The 23,074-nt window shown below is 44.2% G+C and overlaps 1 protein-coding gene across 8 annotated transcripts in view; it reads right to left on the bottom strand.

The window, feature by feature from the left end:
- PEX16 (peroxisomal biogenesis factor 16) overlaps positions 1–20,245 on the bottom strand; it is a 46,523-nt gene extending 26,278 nt beyond the window's left edge. For 2 of the 8 annotated variants that reach the window (XM_068122221.2, XM_078781630.1), the window contains exons 1-9: positions 20,122–20,245; positions 17,679–17,867; positions 17,539–17,574; positions 17,386–17,462; positions 12,146–12,279; positions 2,511–2,605; positions 2,345–2,419; positions 233–391; positions 38–110 (exon numbers count right to left, since the gene is read on the bottom strand). In XM_068122221.2, the coding sequence (XP_067978322.1) occupies positions 38–110; positions 233–391; positions 2,345–2,419; positions 2,511–2,605; positions 12,146–12,279; positions 17,386–17,462; positions 17,539–17,574; positions 17,679–17,867; positions 20,122–20,137 (854 nt within the window). In that variant the 5' untranslated portion in view covers positions 20,138–20,245. Of the gene's footprint in view, positions 1–37; positions 111–232; positions 392–2,344; positions 2,420–2,510; positions 2,606–12,145; positions 12,280–17,385; positions 17,463–17,538; positions 17,575–17,678; positions 17,868–19,520; positions 19,835–20,121 lie in introns of those variants that run through there. The other 6 variants (XM_068122224.2, XM_068122223.2, XM_078781633.1 and 3 more) reach the window with 6 other exon arrangements.
- Between the last annotated feature and the right edge of the window lie 2,829 nt (positions 20,246–23,074).

Raw genomic sequence — 23,074 nt, 5'->3', positions numbered from 1 at the left:
TCACACAGTGCAGTGAAAGAATGAACATGACTCTCACCTGGAGATGTCAAGTGCAACTGACATTACCCAAGGTGTCCAAGAACGTTGTCCCAGTCCAGCCATGCTGAACACTGTGCTGGAAGTTGAAGGACACAATTCAATCCATCTACATGCAAACTAAAAGTCTGTTGAATGTAAAAATACTATAAAGGGCTAATGTGTGGGAAATTATGTAGTGCGAATGTAAGGATACAATGAATGAGAGGCCGAACAATATGGAGACTTTCAGCAAGGGTGTGAAGTCTGTCCAATGGCACGGTGTCATCACTGGTATCTTCATGATCACTCAGTTCCTCTTCCTCCCCTTCTTCATAAGGCGAAACTCCACAAAATTGGGGAGTCACCAAAGAAGCTCCAAGCAGGATAACAATCAGAGTTAGGTAAATCTTGAAAGTCACACGAATACCTCCTTTACAATCATCTATCTATAATTCCAGCAATCTCTGTGTGTCTGTCTGTGTGTCTGTGTGTCTGTGACCGCTGTTTCTCGACAACCACGGGTCCGATATACTTGAAACTTGCCAGGTATATTGCTGGGGACCCGAGGATGTGCCTTTTCAAGGTTTGTAATTAATCGGACAAGTACCTACCGAGCTATGTCCAAAAAACGCTTCAACCAATCAGAGAGCAGCGAGCTATCACGTGTGCCGAACCGTTAATGCAATGCAAGCGTTAATGCGTTAATGCAAGGCTTTTCTTTTTTTCCCTCTTCTCTTTCTACTTTTCCTTGCGATTAAATTGCAAACAGCCAAAATACGTTGGCGCTAATTGAATAATTGGCCATTAACACTAAAATAATCGTAACTGCGATATGCCAACTTCCGGACAGTGCAGCCTTCCATGTTGTTGTTGTTTGCAGCAGCTGTTTGCAGCAAGGCAAGGCTTTTCTTTTTTTCCCTCTTCTCTTTCTACTTTTCCTTGCGATTAAATTGCAAAAAGCCAAAATACGTTGGCGATAATTGAATAAATGGGCATTAATAGATAGATAGATAGATATGCGATATGCGAACTTCCGGACAGTGTGCGCGTTACGAGCTGACCGCCATTACGGTACGTAATTCGATTTCTTATGCGCATTATTTCTCCCAATTCAGTCAGAGCGAAGGGCGGAAGCGAAGAGCGTTGTTATTTTTTGTTTACGGGCGTACGGGCGGGGTAGAGCGTACGGGTAGCGTTTTTTTTTTTTTTGGCAAGGAACGGGCACCCACGTACGGGCAATGCCCTAGTCTCTCTATAATGCAAGCAATCTCTGTGTGTCTGTCTGTGTGTATGTCTGTGACCGCTGTTTCTCGACAACCACTGGTCCGATCTAAGTGAAACTTGCCAGGTATATTGCTGGGGACCTGAGGATGTGCCTTTTCAAGGTTTGCTATTAATCGGACAAGTGGTTACCAAGTTATGGCCATTTATTTAGCAAACACATACGTTTTGTACATGAACGAAGGAACAGCGAAGGACGAGAGCGAAGGAACGGCGAAGGGCGAGAGCGAAGACCGAAGGAACGATGAAAGTTTTAATTTTTCTTTGCACATACGGTCAAGCTACAGCGAAGGAACCGTGTGTGTTTGTTGTTTCTGCCTCGCGGTTTGAAAAATTGAAGAATTGGCCATTAAAACTAATTTGCGATTAATCGTAACTGCGATATGCGAACTTCCGGACAGTGAGGACTTAACTTCCGGACTTAGGGATAGTGACGACTTACTGTCTCGATTGTATCTTACTACTATCTTACTATCTTATATATCTATACTATCTTATCTATCTTATACTTACTGTCTATATACTTAGTCTATATTATAGATTGATTGTAGTTAAACACAATGCCCCAATCCATTCGTCGTTTACGACAGCGAAGGAACGAAACTGCGCGTCGTGCACGCGCAATGGAATCTGACAAAGCACGAGCTGCTTGCCTGACACGCGACGCTATGCGCGTGACAAGGCGTCGTGCAGCTGAAACGGATGAAGAACGAGCTGCTCGCTTGGCAGACAACACTGGACGCGTGACAAGGCGTCATGCAGACGAAACGGATGAAGAACGAGCTGCTCGCTTGGCAGACAACACTGAACGTGAGGCAAGGCGTCGTGCAGAAGAAACGGATGAAGAACGAGCTGCTCGCTTGACACGCGACGCTACGCGCGTCACAAGGCATCGTGCGGAACAAACGGATGAGCGGATGAGAACAAACGTATGGGCACGCACTAGTATCATGTAATAGCTAGAGGCAGACAAATATGGAGGAACTGGTAAGTGAACAAGATCATGACATGAATGCTTTGAAGAAAAGAAGAAAGAGAGACTTACTTTTGTCAAGGCATCGAACCAAACGCTTGCTACGTTTTCCCAAGAAGCGATGTGGACTTGAGCACTGTCTACTTCCTGAAAAGTCAGACAAGAGAGACAGAGATGCTCAGCACAGTGAGTACAACAAGCAATGTATGGTCAAAAGTGCTGATTGGTTGAGATTTACCTCCACTTGGTTTCGAGTTCTTGTGAAGAGCAATGGGTGGAGATGGCAGGATACCTATCTTGTACCACAACAGCAGCAAAGAACGCAACACCAGCCTAAAAGAGACATGGGTATTGGGAGAAATGGAGGTTGTCTGATATCAAATGAATCTATCAATCAAAGGTATTTTACATTTACTCAAGCTAGTTAAGCTTTCAGTCATTGTTGTCCGTTACTCTTAAGTATCATACGGCTACCAACATTCCTCCAAACTTTGCCCACCTTTCTTTAGTATACCATATGTGTGTAACACCTTCCACCATTGCATGGACTTGTGGTTAATGCTTTCATCTAATTAATTAAACTAGCAACGGTACCCGCCCTATGGGCGGAGCTTCAATTGGGAGGCCCAAATGAAAAGGTAAAATATCAGAAATTGAAGGCTTTTTTATTTTAAACGATTCATATAAACATCCGTTAAATCATATCACACGCAAATCATCAAAATCTAAACAGTATCTTACTATAATTCACCAAATGTCCCACAGTAATCGATGCACTATGATCGTGATGATCGTGAATCGTGATCGATAATCGTGTTCACAATCGCTACGTCGTATGTACTCCCAATACGTGTTTCTTTCAGTTGAAATGGGTTAGAATTCTCTCAAGCAGGGATTCAACCCGTGTCCTTATAAAAGGTCTTTGTCCGAGGTCACCGAGTTCGATCGGTGCAGCCGTGCAGCGATCGGTGCAGCCGTTTGTGCGGCACCCAGGAAAACAACATCGTCACAATGAAAAGATCGTCACAATGAACATTATGTGAACGCGAATGTTATGCGAGAGTCCAAACCTGAGAATGCTGGAGACTAAAGCTGAAATTGGGAAAACGAAATAACCTATTTTACTCCTGGAGATCCCAAGATTATCCACCCAAAATGTCGTTGCGATCGGTTCAGCAGTTTGTACGGTACCTTCGAACGGACAGACAGACAGACGGACAGACATTTGGTGAATTATAGAAAGATGCAGAAAAATAAGCATCGTATGGCGAATGCCATTCCTCTTAAACCACACACAACAAGAGAGTTCATAGAACACCTTACCACACACAGTCTTCATAAAAAGGACATGGGAAGAGCTATTTAAACTCTTGCTTTGTGTCTCCAAGCATGATCTGCATTCGTTTTGTTTGTTAACATTGCATAACAGGTATGATGGTAACCATACAAAACCGATGGGTGAAACAGAATAGTTCAAGAGCTGAGATAATTTTTTCGTTTTCATTGACATTTATCCCTGCATTTACGCATTTACAAAACTTCTGCCAACTCATCGCAGAGGAAACGACGATTGTTGAACAATCTGTGATAAAAAGGATGCACGAAAGAATCAGCGCTAGTTGCCACCATATTTGTCTGTTACCTTGCAGAATCTTACACAGTTACTCTGCCCTCAAGGCATGAGACAACATGAATGTTGATTGCCACAGTTACTCTGCCCTCAAAGCATGAGACAGCATGAATGCTGATTGTCACAGTTACTCTGCCCTCAAGGTATGAGATGGCATGAATGTTGATTGTCACAGTTACTCTGCTCTCAAAGTATGAGACGGCATGAATGTTGATTGTCACAGTTACTCTGCCCTCAAGTTATGAGACAGCATGAATGCTGATTGTCACAGTTACTCTGCCCTCAAGGCAAGAGACAGCATGAATGCTGATTGTCACAGCTGCTCTGCCCTCAAAGCATGAGATGGCATGAATGCTGATTGTCACAGTTACTCTGCCCTCAAGGCATGAGATGGCATGAATGTTGATTGTCACAGTTTCTCTGCCCTCAAAACATAAGATGGCATGAATGCTGATTGTCACAGTTACTCTGCCCTCAAAGCATGAATGCTGATCGTCACAGCTACTCTGCCCTCAAGGCATGAGATGGCATGAATGCTGATTGTCAGTTACTCTGCCCTCAAGGCATAAGATGGCATGAATGCTGATTGTCACATTTACTCTGCCCTCAAGGCATGAGATGGCATGAATGCTCATTGTCACAGCTACTCTGCCCTCAAAGCATGAGATGGCATGAATGCTGATTGTCACTGTTACTCTGCCCTCAAGGCATGATAGCATGAATGCTGATTGTCACAGTTACTCTGCCCTCAAGGCATGAGACAGCATGAATGCTGATTGCCACAGTTACTCTGCCCTCAAGGCATGAGACAGCATGAATGTTGATAGTCACAGCTACTCTGCCCTCAAGGCATGAGATGGCATGAATGCTGATTGTCACAGTTACTCTGCCCTCAAGGCATGAGATGGCATGAATGTTGATTGTCACAGTTACTCTGCCCTCAAGGCATGAGATGGCATGAATATTGATTGCCACAGTTACTCTGCCCTCAAGGCATGAGACAGCATGAATGTTGATCGTCACAGCTACTCTGCCCTCAAGGCATGAGATGGCATGAATGCTGATTGTCACAGTTACTCTGCCCTCAAGGCATGAGATGGCATGAATGCTGATTGTCACAGTTACTCTGCCCTCAAGGCATGAGATGGCATGAATGTTGATTGTCACAGCTACTCTGCCCTCAAGGCATGAGACAGTGTTACGGATTCGTCACTTCCGTTGTGGTGGTTTGCAACAACCACACAACATGCATTTTAAAGGCCATTTTCCCTGCTAGAGCGGGGGTTAGCCTTGCGGTCCCCATGACAATCTTCTCCATTTTGCCCTATTTTCTGCATCTCTCCTTGTTAACCCCCTTGCCCGCATTTCTTCTTCCACCGTCTTCAGCCAAGTCTTTCTCGGTCTTCCCTGTCCTCTACTTCCTTCTGCATTCATTTCCATCACTCTTCTCAACCAGTCACTTTCATCCTTCCTCAACACATGATCAAACCATCTCAACCTGTTCCTCTTCACAGCATCAATCACAGGCTCTATTCCCATCATCTTGCACAATTCATCATTTGTCTTCCTCTCTCTCAGCCTGGCTTTGGCTTAGTGGTTAGGGTGCCGGCTTGGGATCCTAGGATCCTGGGTTCGAATCCCGATCGATCACTGAATTAATGCCAGGGAGGTTGACTCAGCCTGTCATCCTTCCGAGGTCGGCAAATTGAGTACCAGCTTGCTGGGATGAATGATCACGTCACTCTGCCCTCAAGGCACTCTGCCCTCAAGTACCCCAGTTTAGAATGGGTACACTGTGTCCCTGCGCATCGTAAGAGCGTGACCAAGGGTTGGCGTCAGGAAGGGCATCCGGCCATAAAAACATTGCCTCAAACAGGGAACCATGATTGTCATGGGGCCCGCAAGGCTAACCCCCGCTCTAGCGGGGAAAAATGGCCTTAAAAACGATCATTCATTCATTCATTCATTCTCTCAACGATACTCCGCACATCCATCGAACCATTCGCATTTCCACCCTTTCCAACCTTCGTTGCTGCTCTCCGTTCATTACCCATATCTCGCTCCCATAAATCATAACATCCACTGTAAATGGTGGTTTGGTGGTTTGCATCCACTGTAAATATTTCTGATTCCATGTGCTATTATTGTTTTCAAAAGGTTTATTGTCCATGAACTGTTTTCAAAAGGCAAAAAAGTTAATGTTAAAAGAAACAGGAAACCGGATCGGGAACCGGACGAGAGAAAGAAAAAAGGGCGGAGCGAGGGAGTCGGACAAGAAAGCCGAGTTGCTCTGAGTTCGGAAGCGAACGTTGGCGAGCAAGAGTCACTAGCGAACTTTCGGGTTTCCGGGAAAGGAATTCCTGCGACAGAGTTGTCATCGCTGTGACCGATCAACCTGCGTGTCAGGTTTTTTTGGCGGTGGATTCCGAGGAGAATTATCGCCGGGCCGTTACGTCTCAAGAGAGGGTCGTCGGCCATTTTGACTCGCGCAGGACTTGTGCTTCGCTCGCGGTTTCGTCTCTTTTCGACCATTTTCACTGCAGTCAGACGTCGATCTGGGGCGTGTGTGTGACGTGGCTTTTTGAAGGTTACTTCGTCCATACATGAGGGTGTGATCTCTCAGTCGCCTGTAGGGCGCCTTTGGATTTCCCAGTCGCCTTGAGGGTGGGTGCCTTTGTACAGCTTCGGCGGTGTGACTGTACTTGCCATCCGCACGGGATTCTGGCCTCGATTGGACATCGTTCTGGCGATCGCTGGAGCGAATTAACTTCGTCTTGAAGCCGGGAATGAGACATTGGGGAATGTTCTTGTTTCACTCACTTGGAGCACAGTGAATTATATATTACAAAACTGATGGTACCATCATAGGACATATTGATTGTACTTTTGAATACTATTGTTGTTGCACTGTTATTCTTGTGTGATCTTAATACAATATTTGTTTGTGAGTAACAAGTGGGATGGCTTCTCCGTTGATCTTTGACACACAGAATAACACATTTTTCTGCCGTGACTCCTCTCGCTCGGGGCTCGGAGGTACACTGTGACCAGGGGGTCGGGGAGGAGCACGTAACAGAAATTGGGGGCTCGTCCAATTGGCTCGGGGGCTCAAAATTGGGATCCTCATCCGGGATTAAATTCCCTGATAACATTCGTCCGGGATAGAATTCCCTAACATTCCCAAAATTCCCAAACTTGGAATTTTTCTAACATTCCCAATTTTTTTTTTGTGTGAAGGTTAACAGGTGCTAACTGATAGTCACCATGGTGTTTGACGCAGAACAGTTTGCGGTGTCCTCTAATGAGGCACAGTTCCAAGCGTTAAAAAAATCGGAACTCTTGATATTGGCCAGACATTTTAACTTGGAGGCCCTAGTTAATATGAAGAAAGCAGAGATGCAGACATTGGTGGTAGAATCTCTGGTGCGACAGGGAACATGGACAGAGGTAGCCTTGGATTGGTTACCCGAGGAAAAAGAAAATGTGGAGCTCCGGAAAATGGAGATGCAACTGCAGAGCCAGGAAAGGTTAAAAGCAGAGGAAAGGAGATCTGAAAAGGAACTCGAGGAGAGAAAAGCAGAGGAAAGAGCAGAGGAAAGGAGAACTGCAAGGGAACTCGAGGAAAGAAGAGTAGAACAGGAATGAGAACTCGAGGAGAGAAGAACAGAGGAAAGGAGAGCTGAAGAAGAAAGAAGAGCAAAGGAAAGAGCAGAGGAAAGGAAAGCCGAAAGGGAGTTAAAGGAACGTGACATGGAGTATCAGAAGGACGTTAAACTCAAGGAGCTGGAATTAATGGGAAAACGGGGAGAAGTCGTATCCATGCCGGCTGATTCGACAACTAGTCAGAACACTTGGGATGTTGGTAGGCATGTGAGGCTGGTTCCACCCTTCAATGAAAAGGAGGTAGCCAAGTTTTTTTTTACACTTTGAGAAAGTGGCTCAAATGCTAAAATGGCCTGTGGGGTCCTGGACTATGTTAGTGCAAAGTGTTTTGGTGGGTAAAACTCAAGATATATTTTCGGCTTTACCGATTGACCAATGTGTAGATTATGAGAAAGTGAAGCAAGCCATTCTCAAAGCCTATGGATTGGTCCCTGAAGCTTACCGGCAAAAATTCCGGAATGCCAGAAAGAGGGAGAGTGAGACCCATGTGGAGTTGGCCAGAATGAAGGAAACCATGTTTGATCGGTGGTGTGATTCGAAGGGGGTTGGGAAAGACTTCAACCTGTTGCGACAATTGATCTTGGTGGAGGAAATCAAACAGTGTGTCCACGCAGACATTAAAGTACATCTGGAGGAAAAGAAAGTACCAGAGTTGTATGAGGCAGCAACCGTGGCAGATGACTATGCCTTGACACACAGGATGGGGTTCCACAAACCTAACTTCCCGCCTAGAGTTAGCCAGGGGAGTTATGGTAAATCAGGGGCGGAGAACAAATATTCGTGGAGGCGGCCCAGAGATGACTATGGGGACAAATCTGATACTGCGACTTTTAGGGATCAGAAGACTGCAGTTCCAAGACAGACTTATCTTCCGGGGGGCCCGAGGCAGACCACGAGTTTTTCCTCCGGGCCTACTTGGGCATTTTGCAAGAAACCTGGACATTTGATGTCCCAATGTTATGCCCTGAAAAGGAAAAATCAGAAGCGGAGTCAGACTAGTACAACTCCGAATGCATTGGCAAATGCGAGAAATCGTCCTCGGAGGACAGTGCCTGGTGAAGGTTCCCATGCCAAAGTTACGGCATCACAGAACGACCGTGTTCAAGAGGGTTACAAACCTTTTATTTCAGAGGGGTTTGTGTCACTGGATGGAGACTTGACTAACCAGAGACCTGTTAGGGTATTGAGGGACACAGGAGCACATCAATCTTTAATGCTGGAAGGCATTTTGCCATTGTCAGGGAAGACGGCAACTGGTGTGAGTGTTCTTTTACAGGGGGTTGGTGGCTGTGTTAAAGCTCCACTTCATGTCATCCATTTAAAGTCTGATTTGGTGTCAGGACCGCCGTAGGTTTACAAGCCACTCTACCTGTAGAGGGAATATCTTTTGTTATCGGGAATGATTTGGCCGGTGGTCAAGTTTCTGGTAACCCGATGTTTGTTGAAAAGCCTAGTATGGAAAATAACACCGCACAGTTAGAGCCGGAGATTCCAGGTATCTTTCCATCCTGTGCCGCGGCTCGTGCTATGGGTAGGAAGCGCTCTGAGGAGAAGAGGAAGGTATGGACGTCACGCTTTGCACAGACACTTCGTGTCAAGTACCTTGAAACTAAGTGTCAGCGCACACGAGTCATGAATGGAGGCAATGTTGGCAAGCTCTTTGTAGGTGGACTGAACTTCAAAACAAGGGAAGTTGTTCTGGACTCTGTCTTCGGCCAATATGGACCACTCTTGGAAGTGAGGCTGATAAAAGACAGGGAGACGCAAAAGTCAAGAGGGTTTGGCTTTGTCATGTTTGAAAACACCAAGGATGCCAAAGATGCAGAAAAGGATTTGAATGGCAAGGATTTGGATGGTCGGACCATAACAGTAGAGAAGGCAGGTCATGGGCGTCGAGGGGGCTACAGAGGAGGAAAACGTGGAGGTAGTTTCAGGGGTGGCTATGGCTCCCGGGGTGGGAGTAGTAGTTTTGGTGGTGGCCGCAGTCGAGATTACTATGGAGGCTCCCAGAGTTACGGCAGCTCCCGAAGAGATGATTATCAGGGTAGTGGTCGAGAAGGAGACCGCTATTCACGTGACTACAGTGACAAGCGCTCCAACCATGATTATTATGAATGTTAGGAAGAGTTTAAAGCACTGAATGCTGCGGAGCGGCCGAGCCAAGATTCCTATACCGATTAACCGTGAACTCCACGTTCCTAAAGGCGTCCATGTAGTGGATACTTCCAGGCCTCACCACCCAACCACCATGAAACCTGGCTCTCAGCTCGGCCTCCCTAAAAAGTGCTATAGATTTGCTTGACTTTGGATTTTTGATCACAACCCCTTAACCTTCATTCAAAAAAATGAAAAATAAAAATCAGAGGTTGATGAGATGGAGTTTGGCTTTGCAGGAGTTCAACTTGGAAATTGAGCATGTAAAGGGCAGGGACAATGTCGTTGCTGATGCTTTGTCTAGAGTGAACTAACTTGGGAAATCTCTGTAGGTTGTTTGAGGTTTTGTTGCTTTATTTTTGGGAAATATTGATTATCGTTTCTCATGGGAATTGATGATGTGGGTGTGAGTTTACTTTTGTTTGTTGGGAGAGTTTTGCCTACAAAGAAAGTTTTCACTATGTTCAAACTTTCTTTCTTGAGGGGGGGAAGTGTTATGGATTCGTCACTTCCGTTGTGCTGGCTTGCATCCACTGTAAATATTTCTGATTCCATGTACTATTATTGTTTTCAAACGGTTTATTGTCCATGAACTGTTTTCAAAAGGTAAAAAAGTTAATGTTAAAAGAAACAGGAAATCGGATCGGGAACTGGCCGAGAGAAAGAAAAAAGGGCGGAGCGAGGGAGTCGGACAAGAAAGCCGAGTTGCTCCGAGTTCGGAAGCAAACGTTGGCGAGCAAGAGTCACTAGCGAACTTTCGGGTTTCCGGGAAAGGAATTCCTGCGACAGAGTTGTAATCGCTGTGACCGATCAACCTGTGTGTCAGGTTTTTTTGGCGGTGGATTCCGAGGAGAATTATCGCCGGGCCGTTACGTCTCAAGAGCGGTTCGTCAGCCATTTTGACTCGCGCAGGACTTGTGCTTCGCTCGCAGTTTCATCTCTTTTCGACCATTTTCACCGCAGTCAGACGTCGATCTGGGGCGTGTGTGTGACGTGGCTTTTTGAAGGTTACTTGGTCCATACCCGAAAGTGTGATCTCTCAGTCGCCTGTAGGGCGCCTTTGGATTTCCCAGTCGCCTTGAGGGCGCCTTTGTACAGCTTCGGCGGTGTGACTGTACTTGCCATCCGCACAGGATTCTGGTCTCGATTGGACATCGTTCTGGCGATCGCTGGAGCGAATTAACTTCGTCTTGAAGCCGGGAATAAGAGACATTGGGGAATGTTCTTGTTTGTTTCACTCACTTGGAGCACAGTGAGTTATGTTTTACAAAACTGATGGTAGCATCATAGGACATATTGATTGTATTTTTGAATACTATTGTTGTTGTACTGTTATTCTTGTGTGATCTTAATACAATATTTGTTTGTGAGTAACAAGTGGGGTGGCTTCTCCGTTGATCTTTGACACACAGAATAACACATTTTTCTGCCGTGACTCCTCTCGGGGCTCGGAGGTACACTGTGACCAGGGGGTCGGGGAGGAGCACGTAACAACAGCATGAATGTTGATTGTCACAGTTACTCTGCCCTCAAAGCATGAGATGGCATGAATGCTGATTGTCACAGTTACTCTGCCCTCAAGGCATGAGATGGCATGAATGCTGATTGTCACAGTTACTCTGCCCTCAAAGCATGAGATGGCATGAATGCTGATTGTCACAGCTACTTTGCCCTCAAGGCATGAGATGGCATGAATGTTGATTGTCACAGTGACTCTGCCCTCAAAGCATGAGATGGCATGAATGCTGATTGTCACAGTTACTCTGCCCTCAAAGCATGACATGGTATGAATGCTGATTGTCACAGTTACTCTGCCCTCAAGGCATGAGATGGCATGAATGTTGATTGTCACAGTTACTCTGCCCTCAAGGCATGAATAATTTTCCAAGCACTGAAATGCGAAACAAAAGGTTTTTGAAAGTACCAAAAGGCGATTTGTGTTCTGCATTATTCAAGCATTTATTTAAACTGAAATAAAATAAAGGTTTTAAAAGTTGTATAATTTTTTTCCCTGGATGTTAACCGCCATTGATGCAGTGTCTTTTACACCACCTTATGTAACACTTTACGTTAGTTCTGCATGCCTGTTGTTTGTGTCCATCATGGCATCTTTAAGACCAGCACATTTCCTATTTGGAATGATATATAATTCTGTTTGACTGCCAGACAGGCGGATAAAATAAAACAATTATCTCACTGCTCTCTATGCATACGCGTTCGGGACAAATTCAGAACCAAAGTACTACTAGTTTTCGTTAGTTAGTTTTCTGCAGGTTAGTTTTCTGATTTGTGTTCAAAATATAACATTCAATTGAATTTAAGTTGTTCCTCAATCATAAACTGACGTTTGTAGACAAACAGACAGACAAAAGTGAACCAATTGTTAAACCCTGATTTTTGCTTCACCTGCACAGGCATCACCTTACTTTGTGATCTCTATGGCAGTAATGAGCAACCATCGGGCATGATCACCGCCTGCTCTCCCCGCACCCATCTCCACAACCACCTCCAAGTAACCAATCACAGTCAGCCAAGAACGAAGCTTGCGATGTGAGAGGAGCTGCACAGCAGGTGTTAAAGAAATAACATGAGGTCAGAAAACAAGGTTAGGCTAAATTTGCAAGTCTGTTTCAAGAGAAAGGTGAATATGCAGTGGTAGTGAATCAAGAAAATTGAGCACACTTTGTTTTTCTATTTAGTTAATTTGGAGGATGCTGCATTTACATACTGAGCATTTAATGTGAATCCAAAGCTCAGCATCAAGAGTCATCCACAATGTATGGACTGACTGGCACCACAAATATGCATCGCCAGCTTGAGCAGGTAGATCACCCCCTCTCTGGAAGTCATTTTTGACCTTTGGGTTTTCACTGATAAATCCTTGAGTGACATGATAATTTTCCTGAATACATTTACTACTGAAGGAGGATGGAGGTTATGTTTTCACCCCCTGTCTGTTTGTCTGTCTGTCTATTTGTTTGTCTGTGAGCAGGATATCGCAAAAAGCTGTGGAAGTATTCAGACGAAATTTGGTGAAGATGTTGCGTATGTGACAAGAAAGAATTGTTTCGATTTTGGTGATAATCGGGATCTGGATGTGAGAATTCTTTAAGTGATTCTTCACCATTGAGAGACAGTCAAAAACGATATCATATATAGCATGATATTTCAAAAAGTTGTGGATGAGTTATGACAAAATGAAGTGGACGAGATGCGTAGAGAACATGAACAAGCCGATTATATTTTGGTTCAGGTCCGGATCCAGATCCGGCTCATCAGCGGGATACAAAATATAAACTGTTCATCCTGGCAGGGGTATGCGCTCTACCGAGTGCTGTTCTGGTTTCTGCAAATATCTTCTTGTTCAATAACGGTTTGAAATGGAGGCAGGTTGATCATAATTGGTACATGTTTAATATGATCAGGTAGGTCATAATATAGCATCCCTTCCCCTTTTTTACGTTACCCAAAGTGAGGGTGCTTCATTATTACTTCATAGGATCTCTTTCTGAAGACAATAAGTGCTCGACAATTTTTTAAAGATTCAGACAGTGCTCTCAATCACCAAATACGGATGCGTGTTGATTGGAATCCCCATTCTTCTTTGCATTATAGGGGATGGCAGGGTCGCATCAAGATATGTACACCTGCCTCAATGCCGTCCAGCCTGGGTTTGAATCCCAGCCCAACTATAAACCATCACCATGGTGTTTTGCAGGCAGGGCGTGCGTGCCTCATTGTGGATGCTGTTCCCCAGAAGGACATTGAGCCCGAGGACTTGTCCGCCAGCACTGGTTGTTTGTTGGTGGACGTTAAAGATGCCCATGGCGGTTTTCCTCAAAAGCAGGCAAGTTAGCAACGGCACCATAAACTTGTAGAGATAATCCCTGTAGCTCTTTAAAGACTATAGATCTCAAATTATTTTTGATTTGATTTGATGTACCATACTCTAATTTAGAGTGTTAATGCTGCTCAAGCAATTTATTGACTGTCTTTCAGCTGTCAAACCACACTATTAAAGAAATGAAAGAAAGAGGTTGATCTTGGCTAAAGGTGAGTGGACCATGTAGGTTACTAATCATTGAAAGAAAAGAGCAAAACACTTTAAACATCCATTATTACAATGCCAAACATGCACAGAAGAGCTTGCACATGCAGGAATTTACATGATAAGAACATGTCGTCGTGCAGAGGATCCCTATTCATAACGAATACGAGACCCACAGAGGGGAAAATGCAAAAGCACGACCAACCAATTTCCATGGTCGGGTAATTTGAAATGTTTTGGCAGACCGTTGTTGCGGGATCGTATCAATTTTTTGAATGGCTCATGGTTTACTCCAAGAAAGTCTTCCTCTCCCTCATTTGGCTTCTTCCTCTCCTTAAGTACGAACACTTTACTTAGAAGCTTTGCATTTATTGTTATCTCAAATGAAGATTCCTGCCTTATTTGTGCCATCCCAGCCTTTCCATTTCCTACCATCTTCACCACATGCTCCACTTCCAATTACTGCATGAAGTATCTTTAAGGCAAAAGTAGGATTTTTTAAAAATGGAATAACAGGAAAAGATTTGGGATTCAAAACCATGCCACGACAAACAAATTGTGACTAGTCTATGGAACCAGCTTCCAGAGGCTGTTCTGTATCACTCTTCCCCCCAGATCAACAAGCAAGCAGTGTACCAGAATCTCTAGGAATCTCCAATTCTGTCCCATGATCTTTATTACCCTCGACATCTCCAATTCTGTCCCATGATCTTTATTACCCTCAACATCTCCAATTCTGACCCATGATCTTTATTACCCTCAACATATCCAAATCTGACCCATGATCTTTATTACCCTCGACATCTCCAATTCTGACCCATGATCTTTATTACCCTCAACATCTCCAATTCTGACCCATGATCTTTATTACCCTCAACATATCCAAATCTGACCCATGATCTTTATTACCCTCGACATCTCCAATTCTGACCCATGATCTTTATTACTCTCGACATCTCCAATTCTGTCCCAAGATCTTTATTACCCTCGACATCTCCAATTCTGCCCCATGATCTTTATTACCCTCAACATCTCCAATTCTGACCCATGATCTTTATTACCCTCAACATATCCAAATCTGACCCATGATCTTTATTACCCTCGACATCTCCAATTCTGACCCATGATCTTTATTACCTTCGACATCTCCAATTCTGTCCCAAGATCTTTATTACCCTCGACATCTCCAATTCTGACCCAAGATCTTTATTACCCTTGACATCTCCAATTCTGACCCATGATCTTTATTACCCCCGACATCTCCAATTCTGACCCATGATCTTTATTACCCTCAACATCTCCAATTCTGACCCATGATCTTTATTACCCTCAACATCTCCAATTCTGACCCATGATCTTTATTACCCCCGACATCTCCAATTCTGACCCATGATCTTTATTACCCTCGACATCTCCAATTCTGACCCATGATCTTTATTACCCTCAACATCTCCAATTCTGACCCATGATCTTTATTACCCCCGACATCTCCAATTCTGACCCATGATCTTTATTACCCTCGACATTCAAAAAATAAAAGCCTTCACTTCTACAGAAGAAAAACATAGGGGCAAGAACCCTGGTGCTAACCTGGTAGAATAAACAGTATACTGCACTGACTAAAGGTATTTTAAACCAATTTGAATGGTTTATATAAGACAGGACAGCATGTAGAATCATACTAACATAATCATAAGACTTGAAACAAACAAACAAAAAAATACCTATTTTGGGGACAACCAGCCTCCTCCCCCGACCCCATATACCTCCTCAGACCCCAATTTTTCTAATGCCTTGTGTTACGTGCTCCTCCCCGACCCCCTGGTCACGGTGTACCTCCGAGCCCCGAGAGGAGTCACGGCAGAAAAGTGTGTTATCCTGTGTCAAAAATCAATGGTGAAACCACACCAATTGTTACCAACAAACAAATATTGTATTAAAAATCACACAAGAATAACAATACAACAATAATAGCAATCAAAAGTACAATCAATGTATATCTTATGATGGTACCATCAGCTAGTATAAGGTAACTCACTGTGCTCCAAGTGAGTGAAAAAAGAACATTCCCCAATGTCTCTATATTCCCGTCTTCAAGCTCAAAGTTGATCCCCTCCAGCGATCGTCAGAGCAATGTCGAATCAAAACCAGAATCCCGTTCAGATGACGGGCCCAGTCACGCCGCCAAAACTGCACAAAGGCGTACGTGGCCAAAGCAGCGCAAAGAGTCACGCGGCCCAAAGCTGCATAAAAGCGCACTCAAGGCGACTGGGAAATCACACCCTCTGGTATGGATGTTTTACAGCTCCAAATCGGCGAACCTCAGGTTTGCCTTCAAAATCCGCGTTGCACACACACATCCCAGATAGACGTCTGAATGGTGAAAATGGCTGACGCAAAGCAAAGACCTTTCGCGATGAGCAAAGCGTGCGAGTCAAAATGGCTGACGGCTCGTTCTCGAGACGCAACGACCCGACGATGATTCCTCGGAATCCAACGCCAAACCTGACACGCAGGTTGATCAGTCACAGCGATAACAACTCAATCGCAGGAATCCCTTTTCCCAGGAAACCCAAAGTTCACTCGTGACTCTTGCTCGACAACGTTCGATCCAGACCGCAAAGCAACCAGCTTCTTGTCCGACTTTACTTCGCCCCGCCTCCTTTCTCTCCTCGTCTTCTTCCGGTTTTTCGTCCGGTTCCCGATCCGGTTTCCTGTTTCTTTTAACATTAACTTTTAACTTTTGAAACTAGAAATATCTATTCCCTTTAAATGACAACAATAATAATACATGGAATCGGAAATATTTACAGTGGATGCAAACCACCACAACGGAAGTGACGAATCCGTAACACTTGAACAAACATTGGTACATAATGGGTGATTAAGGTTGTGGTGAAGTTTCATCAAAATTGTGTGTGTAGTTTCTGAAAAGAAAACAAATACATATTTTGGGGGGTCAAACCTAGATCCACTCTGAACCCGGTAAACCCCCTTTGACCCTGATTTTTTTTAATGAATGAATGAATGATTGTTTTAAGGCCATTTTCCCCGCTAGAGCAGGGGTTAGCCTTGCGGGCCCCATGACAATCATGGTTCCCTGTTTGAGGCAATGTTTTTATGGCCGGATGCCCTTCCTGACGCCAACCCTTGGTCACGCTCTTCGATGCGCAGGGATACGGTGTACCTATTCTAAACTGGGGTACACACCGGGATCATTCATCCCAGCAAGCTGGTACTCAATTTGCCGACCTCAGAAGTTTGACAGGCTTAGTCAACCCCCCTAGCGTTAATTCAGCGATCGACCGGGATTCGAACCCAGGATCCTAGGATCCCAAGCCGGCACCCTAACCGCTAAGCCAACACCAGGCTTTTTTTTAATGCTGTGAACAAACTTAAGTCACAACACAACAAACATCATTTGTGCCATGTTTGGTCACAATCCCTTCAGCGGTTTCAGAGAAGAAGTTTCAAGTGTTTACAGGCGGACTGACGGATTGACGGACTGACGACGCGCCATTGCATAAACTCCCCGGAACTTCGTTCCAAGTGAGCTAAAAAAACAAAAGAATTCCACTATCAATGCCAATAAAAAGATAAAATGAGTAAACTCATCACCTGAGCAGTTTGGTACTGGGATGGCTTGTGGAGGATCCCATCGTGGATGAGGACCAGAAGGTTTGAAACAGAATAAGCTGCAAATGCACAAGGTGTGGTTAAACCTAGAATCAGCCGCATAAGCAAAATAAAATGTCACGCTCGCAAACTCACCGAGTTCAGAAAGCTCGTTCGAGGCTTGGAAACGACCTGAAAGTGAGGATCCAACATCACCATCATTATGGAATTTGTCATCATAACAACGGTGATGATGATGTAAAAAGATGAACAGTCAGATACAAGAGATGTCCTACCAGCAATTACGTAGGAAATAGTCCTGCAAGCCCCTTCAAGGCGAGTGGCCAATCCTGGGTCTTTGATCAGGCGTCGACGATAGGACTCGCCAAAGCGAGAGACCAGTCCCCAAGGATCTAGTTTCAATGCCGATTGTGGTCCCACTTCCATACTTGATGCCGACTCCATCCTTTGCTTTGCTGATTTACCTGCCGGTGTTTATATGTTACATAATTCTCAGGATTATACAATCAGGTCTACTCACTCTAACAACTGAAACAACTGCAATACAATTAAAGTGATACGTAGATTTAAAAAACATTTTGCAAAGGTTTCTTCGACTTCAAAAATTGCCTTTACAATCCTAACAATTGTACAAAAGGTAAGACGGCGGCGTTAAATACCCAAATCCGCATACAACAAACACCTCGTCATCACAGTTCGTTGGTTGGGAATTAAACCTGTGTGGATATCTGATCTTTCGCACAGTGGTCTGAGTTTCCTGAGCCTCTCACAGTTCATTTTAAAACTCAACCTTAACGTTAGAGGCCAATAAGACGATGAAAGCCTGCACTGATTACCAACCTATGGTTGTTACCTCTGCCTCCGTTGAAGGTGGACGGAGGTTATATTTTCACTCCTGTCTGTCTGTGAGCAGAGTATCTCAAAAAGTTGATGAAGGATTCGGCCGAAATTGGTAGACAGGTTGGATGTGTGATAAGGCCGAAATGATTCGATTTTAGTGAAGATTCGGATTCGGATCAGATAATTTTTTGTGATTCTTCACAATTAAGATGTCGGGCTAAAACAGATATGTAGCACGGTATCACAAAAAGTTGATGAAGGATTCAAACGAAATTGGTAGACAGGTTGGATGTGTGATAAGGCCGAAATGATTCGATTTTAGTGAAGATTCGGATTCGGATCAGATAATTTTTTGTGATTCTTCACAATTGAGATGTCGGGCTAAAACCGATATGCAGCACGGTATCTCAAAAAGTTATGGACTGATTCGGACGAAATTTGGTCGACAGGTTGGATGTGTGATAAGGACGAAATGTTTCGATTTTAGTGAAGATCCGGATTCGGATCAGATAATGTTTTGTGATTCTTCACAATTGAGATGTCGGGCTAAAACCGAAATGCGGCACGGTATCTCAAAAAGTTATGGACTGATTCGGACGAAATTTGGTCGACAGGTTGGATGTGTGATAAGGACGAAATGATTCGATTTTAGTGAAGATCCGGATTCGGATCAGATACATTTTTGTGATTCTTCACAATTGAGATGTCAGGCTAAAACCGATATGTAGCACGGTATCTCAAAAAGTTATGGACGGATTCGGACGAAATTTGGTGGACAGGTTTGTTGTGTGATAAGGACGAATCGATTCAAATTTGGTGTAGATCCGAATCTTGATCCGGATATGAGAATTTTTTTTAATCTTTAATCATTATTGACCATTGAGTGATATGGCAAAAACGAACGATATCTCAAAAAGTTGTGGATGACCGATTACAAAACTAGGTGGTTTTGTTGGCCAGGTGAGAAGAAGCCGATTCGATTTTGGTTCAGGTCCGAATCCAGATCTTACCTATCAGTATCAGTAAATTGTTAATCCTGGCGAAGGTGTGCGCCGTTCTAGGGTGTGCGTGCTCCATCCAATTTTAAATGTTGAGCGTCAGGCGAGGCAGCAGCACCACTTACACCATATTTAACATATTTGGGACTACTCGGCCGGGATTCGAACCTAACCACCCAAACTCAAGAGCAAACACTCTAAACAAACACAACACCGAGTTCAATAACACGAAAAAATAAATCCGATCTTAACTATAATTTACCAGCATAATAAACAAACCTCATGTACTATGTAGGAATTCGTCTCATGTAATAAGAGTTAGCCCCAAACCATCGGCCGATAAAACAAATACGTAAACATAGCATTACGGCCTTCCGTGTACTGTGCGGACTTCACACCGAATCAGCGTTTCTTGCAAGTTGCAGTTGCAGTGTCGAGTTTCATGTTGTCGAGTTTTAGCCTAAATCGCAAAATTACTAATTAATATCGTGTTTCGGAATTTTATATTTGTTTTGAAATCCCACTGTAAATCTATTGCAAAAAAAGTTGTTGTTAATCGGAAGTAGCAGCAGGAGAAAGTACATGCCGATAGTAATTATATATCTTATGCTAACGCGATACACTTAAGGATTCTTTGTTTTATACACCGCCTATAATCATAGAGCGTAGCGGGAGCTGAAAAGAAAGAAATTAAGAAAATATCGGATATATAAAACAAAGAAATAAGCAAAACCAAAAACTGGGTATGACTAACCACCGACAGAAACACCTGGAAGCAATCGAAAACCAAATTCAAAATAAAATATATAATAAAATTAGTGTCCTCGCAAGAGCGGCTGCGCTAAAACCTCAAAAATATTTGAACCGAATTTTCACCTACAAGCGATATGAACCATCCATACTCCAATCGGGCCCTATAAGTGAGTGCCTGCGTCAGAGACGGCAAAAAATCCCTTCCACCACTCCATCCATAATCCCTGTACTAAGCCACGCCTCCTGTGACTGAGTCATTCGTGAGTTGCGGCTTCGTCCAATCAGGGATTAGATGTCTAGGACTGAGAATGAATGGAGGAGAGGGAGACCAAGCCCACCATCATTGGTCTGTACTCTGTTCCATTACCAATCAGCTCGCTATCCCTTGCCAAGCCAAGCGTTCCTTAGCAGCCGTTTCGTTGGAGTGCTTGCTTGAGTGTTTAAGCCACTTGGCGATTGCTCTGCAAACTGATTAGCGCGGGACACGGGGTTTTTCAAGCACTGTCTGTCTGTCTGTCCGTCGGTCTGTCCGAGTCGTAAATTTTTTACCATTTGAGTTTTGTCAGCAAACTTTCAACGAAGCTTTATTATGAGAATATATAAGGAAAAGTCAATTTAATAATTTCGTCAAAAGGTCAAACAAAGGTCAGTGTCACCTAAAATCATCAATTTTCATCCAATTGACCTGGAATTTTAAGAATTTGCCTATTGGGTTTCTGAATTGCTTCACCAATCTGGCCATCTTGTGCCATAACATGACGTGAGTAGGGCGAATGGTGTGATTCATCAACAGCTGAGCTGGGGAATATGTTACTCTTGATACAGGAGTGTTCCTTCCGTCCTTGATCTTTTCTACTCCCGTTGATGCACCCCAAACCTACCTCCTTCAAATTCCCTGTTTCTTTCCTGGAAGCCCCTGTAGGACCCATCTTGTTTATCCCGTGAACCCTACCCCAACCCGCTCCCTTCCACAGATCTCCCAATGTCCCTGTTCTCTACTGTTATTGTGCTTCCACCTCTCTCTCCCGTTCTTTATGATTTATATGTTAGCTCTTACATGAGCCTCGACTTAGTATACAAAAAAAGCCATTTTTCCCCCTTCTATCCAGGTGATGAGGTTAAAAAAAAAAAATTGTATACAAGATCGAGGATCATGAAAGAGCTAACATTAATCATACAAAAAGTCAAACCGACACATAAAACACAAAATAAGGGGAGCAGTAGACAAGATGGGGAGAGACACAAACAACATTTGAGAGCAGGGACATCGAGAGAACTGTGGGAGGGAGAGTGCTTGGGGGGAGGTGGGAGAGGTATAAAACATATGGACACTGCAAGGACTTCGAAGAAAGAAGTTGGAATTTCAAAAAAGTGTATCTGGGGTGAATTAACCGGGTTAGAAAAGATCAAGGTTTTGGATGGGGGAAGATAAGAGATGGCGGTGAACAGCTGTTTTAAAGACATGGAGGGTGGAGTGGGATTGAAGGGAGTGGGGGAGTTTGTTCCAGAGGCGGGAGAAAAGGGGAATGAAAGAGTGAAGGTGAGCAGAGAGCCTTGATTTCGGCAGTTTAACCATACGAGGGTTGCAGGCAGATCTTGTGCGACCTGTAGGAAAATTTGGGGGACAGAGCACAGAGAGAGCTGAGGGAGCAAGGCCGGAGAGGAGTCGGTCGAAGACAGAAGCACCAACCTGCCTGCGGTGAGTGAGTGAAAGGTTAGCTTCATTCAAAGTGAGTGTTAGCTTCATCGCAGGAGATTCCAATGATTCTGAACGCTTTGGTTTCAATAGCGTGAAGCAGAGCTCGGTGTGAGGCAGGAGCACCGGCCCAGAGGGGGGAACAGTATTCCATTGAGCTGCGGATGAAAGCCTTGGATGTGTTGAGGAGCTCAGGTGTGCCACGGAAGGACTTCACACACGGAGGATGCCCAGTCGGCGACTGGCTTTGGAGGCCAGCTTGGAAATGTGGTTTTCCCAGGAAAGATCATGGCAGATAGTGAGACCCAAAAGCTTGAGCGACAGAACTTCTTGGAGAGGATAGTTGAGAAAGTAGATGGGAGGGTTTTCCAGTCGGTATTTTCGGAGAGACATAGTAAGAGTGTGAGATTTGTCAGGATTGAAAGACATGTTCCACTTGTTTGACCAGTCTGTGATTTTGTCCAGGTCTGCAGAGAGTGAGGATGCTGCAGACTGCCGATCTGAGGGATGAGGAATGGAGCGGCAGAGAGTGGAGTCATCAGCAAAGAGATAGAGAGGATTTTCCAGAGAGTCGGAGAGATCATTGATGAAGACCAGAAATAGCACAGGGCCCAGAACACTACCTTGGGGAACTCCAGCCAGAACAGAAAGGGGAGATGAGAGAAATCCATTCAGGGCCACACGTTGACTACGACCAGAGAGGAAGTCCACGCCTCCTGTGATTAGCTAATTAGCTAATTAACTCAAACTGTAGTCTATGTTTTCATGTCAATCACATATCACGAGATTCCGTCATCTCATGGGATATTTTGTTGTTTAATTTAAACCTCTCAATTACCCTCACCATAGGAGGGTGTATTGCAACCCTAAGACCTTTTAAGATCCCGAAAACCCAGAAAAACTCTAAGTCCCTTTGAATCCCTAAAACCCCCTAGACCCTTCCGAAGATGTCGGGTTCTAAAATTCTAAAGAGTCTTAGGGTTCTTAACGGTCTGTTTCTAAAAGGGACTTAAGGATTCTTAAGGATCTTAACGGTCTGTTTCTAAAAGGGACTTAAGGGTTATTGAGGATCTTAAGGTTCTTAACTGTCTGTTTCTAAAAGGAACTTAAGGGTTCTTAAGGATCTTAAGGTTCTTAACGGTCTGTTTCTAAATGGGACTTCAGGGTTCTGAAGGATCTTAAGGATCTTGGGGTTCTTAACGGTCTGTTTCTAAATGGGACTTCAGAGTTCTGAAGGATCTTAAGGATCTTGGGGTTCTTAACGGTCTGTTTCTAAAAGGGACTTCAGGGTTCTGGAGGATCTTAAGGATCTTGGGGTTCTTAACGGTCTGTTTCTAAAAGAGACGTAAAGATTCTTAAGGATCTTAAGATTCTTAACGGTCTG

Source organism: Myxine glutinosa, chromosome 7, assembly GCF_964187855.1.
Source record: "Myxine glutinosa chromosome 7, kmMyxGlut1.1, whole genome shotgun sequence".
Lineage (NCBI taxonomy): Eukaryota > Metazoa > Chordata > Myxini > Myxiniformes > Myxinidae > Myxine > Myxine glutinosa.
This window is presented reverse-complemented; position numbering and strand designations above follow the sequence as displayed.